Below are 4,742 nucleotides of genomic sequence, written 5' to 3' on the forward strand. Positions count from 1 at the left end.
TTATTCCTACTCCTTTTCTAGTCTCTACCTTCCCTTTGTTTTTTCTATCGCTCCGTTTTCCTTCCTAGTCTCCCAGCTCTCTTTGCCTTTTCTCTCTCTGCTTTCCATCAGCCTGCCTGCAGGTCTCAGCTCAATGCTTACATCCCATCTAACTTCATTCTTCTTGTCTTCTAATGTTAAAATGGGAGAAGTCTTCTCTTCCTACAGGACTAAGGAGTTTGTGCTTCCTGCCTTCTCTGCTTTGAGACCCACAGAGCCTCTAGAAGAGAAGAGTGGCTCTCCTCTCCTGTATGCCCAGCGGGAGGCTGTCCTGTATCTGTTACATACCCGCTGAATTGACCCTTACTTGTCCTGGGAAGTGAGATAAGTGGTTGAGTGCTCTCAAACAGTTATCTCTATCCAGGAACTCAGCCTTCCTTTCCTCCTTTTTTTTTTTTTTTTTTTCCCCCCTCCTTGGTTTCTTCCCGTAATTCCATAGCTGGCAAAAGCTTGCAATTGTGGAAAGACCTCCGTGTAAACCAACCTATGTGCAGGCCTGACAGCAAGCTGTTGCAGACTTTTGGCTCCAGGCGTTGTTTAAGATCTTAATGCCTTCTCCTGCTGTGTGGTATTGAGTCAGGCCAATTCGCCTGTAATTACAAAGTAAGCTATGAGATTTGCAGTGACTGCTGTCCATATCGCAGTTATAACGCGCCAGTAAGGGAGATGATGCCTTTTTAGGACAAAGGGTCAAGTTTATAATCTTGATTTTCCCCCCTGCCCCCGGGTGGCTTATGCTGTAAGAAAAATGTTCTTAATATTGATAGAATATATGTGCGATAGAGAATATTGTATTGTTTTCAAATATTCATCCCTGACCCTCTGATGTGCTTCAAAATAAGCATTTCAGAGGGACTAATCTTCCCTATTCTTATGTCCCCGATTGCAGTGTTCTTCCCCTAGCGAGCAGGGTGAGTGAGCCATTACCTTCTCAGAGCTGACTACACTGTATGAATCAGCCTGCAGAAAGTGTGTGTGTATAAAACCTAATCCTACCTAAAGAGTTCTGGGCACTTCTCACAGTATTAGGCCTCTAGGAATACTCTCAGCTCCTTGGAGCCCAAATATGTTACTTTTGTGACTAAGCTGCCTCAGCCTGAGAAGCAATGCTTTCTGTTCCCACTCTGTAAACCTTGTAGGACGCATCAAAGGCAAGTGACTTTGTGTTGCTGAGGTATTTTCACATTTGTAAGCCGGGGGTATGTATCGCTGCTAAAATGTTAATGAGAATAAAGCCTGCTCCTAAGCCAGGGTGGTAAATGATTGTTGTCTGTTCTACTCTTAAGCAGGCATGGATGAAAAGCCAACGATCGCATTTGCCACGATACCTACAGCCAGCCGTGTTATTCAGACAGTTGCCAGTCAAATGGCACAGGGTGTTCCAGGACAGACAGTCACGATCCTTCAGCAGGCAGCTCCAGTGACCATTGGACAGCATCAGCTCCCTGTGCGGGCAGTCACTCAGAACGGGAAACATGCCGTCCCCACCAACAGCATCACTGGCAGTGCTTATGGTAGGCTCTGTTTCCATTGCTTTCTGGTTTTTGATTGCTTTCTCAGCTTAGCAGTTAGGTTGTAAAGCTGTAAGGGGTTTCTCTTCTTAGCTATGCAAGTTATTCCATGTCTCCAATTCCAAAGGTTATCGATTCTTCAACTTCTGTGGCTGTAAATGTCAGTGGTAGATATCCTTCTGTCCACCTCTGTTTGCTCCCTTTCCCTTGTGGAAAAGTTTTGTTATCTACCATTGCTGCTGGAAAGTCTGGCATCTTTCTTTTGTCCTTGGCTATGCATTTGTTACTGATTATACTCTCTACCTTTTGCGGGTGACTTGTTAAAAGTGTTAGTGAAAAGTGTTAGTGATTCTTGTGTAGAGACTGTTTTCATTTGTTTTCCTCTGACAAACAGCCTTTGCTTTCAGCATGCCAAATAATAAAATTTCCATGGTGCTCTTTAGATCTTGTGAAATATGACTCCATAGAGCATTAAGAAAATAACATACTTTCCCATCTTAAGGTCTTACAGCCCGAGAGAAATAAGATCTATTTCATCAGGTTAATGAATGTAGGATTTTTTTATATACAGGATGTGTTCTAGTCATTTGTCAAGCCTGACTTTTAAAATCCTATACTAGCTATGTCTTGGCAGCCTCCTCTTATTGCTTGCTCAGCACCTCAGGTTTTGTCCAGTTAAGGGTGATGACTGGGGTTGGCAATAGCCAGGTTTCTCGCTCCCCTGTTCAATGAGATGCTAAGCACCTCTGCTGTCCCAGGCTGGTGCTTACAGGGAGTTTGAAATGAAGGGCACTGGTGGGATTTTGATGGCTTTCATGAAATGAAGTAGGAATGTTTCTACAGAATTTTCTGCCACATCTATTTGCAGTATCACCTGACTTGCACTTGAATTGCAAGAATCTTATTGGAGCAATGAAAAAATGATAGCAATAAGGTTTTTATGCAACTAAGATATTAAGATATTAAATAGATCAGATAAGTGGAGTTGCTGTTACCCAACAACAGTGGGTTGGGTAGTTAGTGCTTGTCTAATGTAGAATCAGTTTTTTATTTAACATTTTTATATTAAGATACTCTAATCTCACTAAAATTTTTCTAGCGCTCTCATCGAATTGGAAAGTATTCCAGATGCATCTGAGGTTTTTTTTGTAAGTGATAGTGAATTTTCTGGTTGACAAAACAGAGCCTGAGTCTCTTGACTCTTGTCTGTACGAAGTTAGCTTTTCTTCAGCTGCATGGTTTAGGTTCTGTAAATCACTGAACTGTAACTGGTGACTGCCTTCATCCTTCCCCTATTTTTTTTCCTTCATGCTCTTGATACTCTACAGTCTCCTTCTCATGCCTTGGTAGAGGTTGCTGGGCTTTGAGGGCCTTTGTTCTGTTTGCCTTGTTTATTTATCCTAGGGCTCCTTTTTTGATGCACTTAGCAGTGAACACACTACTAATGTTCTGTCATTCCATCCTTTGCAAATCAGTCTGGAGGGCAGAGGATGTGCTGTCTCCTGAGTCCCCTTTGGCTGCCTCTCTGATTGATGCAGAGTCCAAAAACTGCATGTGTTTTGTTTTCCAAGTAGTGTTGTGTGCCAAAGCCAGTGTGTAAGCACATTCTCTGTCTGGAACTAGGAATTGTAGACATTTTTATGGAGGGTTGCTACTTAAATCGTCTTTTTTTCTCACCACTTTTATTAATGGGAGGGTGAGATCTTTGATCAGTACTGGAATACAAGATTGGGAGCCAGAAATGCCTACGTTCTGATGGGAACGTGTTTGGTTGTCTGGGGTAAGCTCTTTCCTGCCCCTTTTACAAGTGAGATGTCAGTACACTCAATATTTGGATTCTAATCCAGTTTCCCAACAGACTGGCTGTTCTTACTGTGCAAGCAGGGGTAAAGAGAGCCCTCTAAATTGAAGGCACAGCACACAGCTGTTGTACCTTGCAAGAAGTTCTGATTGTAGGTGGCCAGAGAACTACCTCTCAAGAGGAGGTGTGCTGTAATTTTAACAGGAGATTGATCCTCCCCTTCTGGAGATGGATGCTTAGCTGGCAATGCCTTGTTTGACAAGGGATAGGAAGAAGGAAGTTCTCCTATGAAAGGGGTTATTACCGGTTTGGTAAACTTGCACAAAGCTGAGACTCGGGGGTGGGGGGGGAGATAAGGCTAGCAAGCCTTTCAAAATGGACTTGAAAACAACACTTGAATATGTGCCACCTATCGCATTTGACTGTGGTGTTTTGTTTTCTTGCTTTCTGGAATAGCAAACACTTGTGCTACTTCATCACATTAATTCTCTTTCTCTCTCTTGTCCTACTTCCCAGCTCTTACAAATCCATTGCAGCTTCTCGCAGCCCAGGCCAGCTCATCCACTCCTGTTGTAGTCAGCCGGGTATGTGAGACAGGGACCGAAGAGACAGCAGCAGCCTCTTCCAGTGAACCTGAAGTCAAAAGACCCCGGATAGAAGAGTCCAGTGGAGCAGTCCCAGCCCAAACTGGAGTCATCACATCTACAATGCCACAAGGACAGGCAACCAGTGAATGAAGAACCGGTGGGAGGAGCTGGAGTGATGCGGGGTGGGCATGGGATGGCAGCAGCCCCTAAAGCAGCTTTCAAAGAAAACAAACCACAACTGTAACAGTTCAAAACATAGCGGATAAAGAGCTCTTTTTAAATTCAGATTTTTAAGTGGGAGGTCAACAGCTGTTAGAATCACAAGGTGCCAAAAAGAATGGAAAACCCCTCCCAAGAACCCATGCCTGGAACTCTGTTCTGTCTTTACCTATGGGATATTTTTTCCTTTTTTTTTTTTTGAAAAAGATTCAAAAAAATACAGACAACTGATTGTACAACTGCTGGGGTATTTTTAACTGTCTTTTCCCCTTTTGGCTCCAAGGGGATAGGATTTGCAGTTCAGCATCTAAAGGAATGTAACACAAATACAATCTGCTCCCTGGAAAGAAAACTCCTCATTTTCTATGCCTTAATACTGTGCTTCTCAGAGCTTTGAACCATAGGACCATTTTAAAAAGGCCACCTAAGGCAGTCAAATGCTGAAAGATGGGTGCAGTATCTCACAACAACAGCATTAAAGAAACATGGTACCAAGCTTAAAGGAAAAGGCAAATGATCTTGTTTTTTAAAACAGAAAAATTCTGAGTATGAACGAATGTTTATTTATGTGGGGATTCAGGAGGA

The 4,742-nt window shown here is 43.0% G+C and overlaps 1 protein-coding gene across 1 annotated transcript in view; it reads left to right on the plus strand.

The window, feature by feature from the left end:
* Window positions 1-4,504, plus strand: part of FOXK1 (forkhead box K1) — a gene marked incomplete at its 5' end in the record, with an annotated part of 21,992 nt that extends 17,488 nt beyond the window's left edge. Inside the window, 2 exons of the mRNA XM_009573923.1 lie at window positions 1,329-1,553; window positions 3,868-4,504. Coding sequence (XP_009572218.1) covers window positions 1,329-1,553; window positions 3,868-4,088 — 446 coding nt within the window. The remainder of the gene's footprint in view (window positions 1-1,328; window positions 1,554-3,867) is intronic.
* Between the last annotated feature and the right edge of the window lie 238 nt (window positions 4,505-4,742).

This window comes from Fulmarus glacialis, unplaced genomic scaffold (assembly GCF_000690835.1).
Source record: "Fulmarus glacialis isolate BGI_N327 unplaced genomic scaffold, ASM69083v1 scaffold23353, whole genome shotgun sequence".
NCBI lineage: Eukaryota > Metazoa > Chordata > Aves > Procellariiformes > Procellariidae > Fulmarus > Fulmarus glacialis.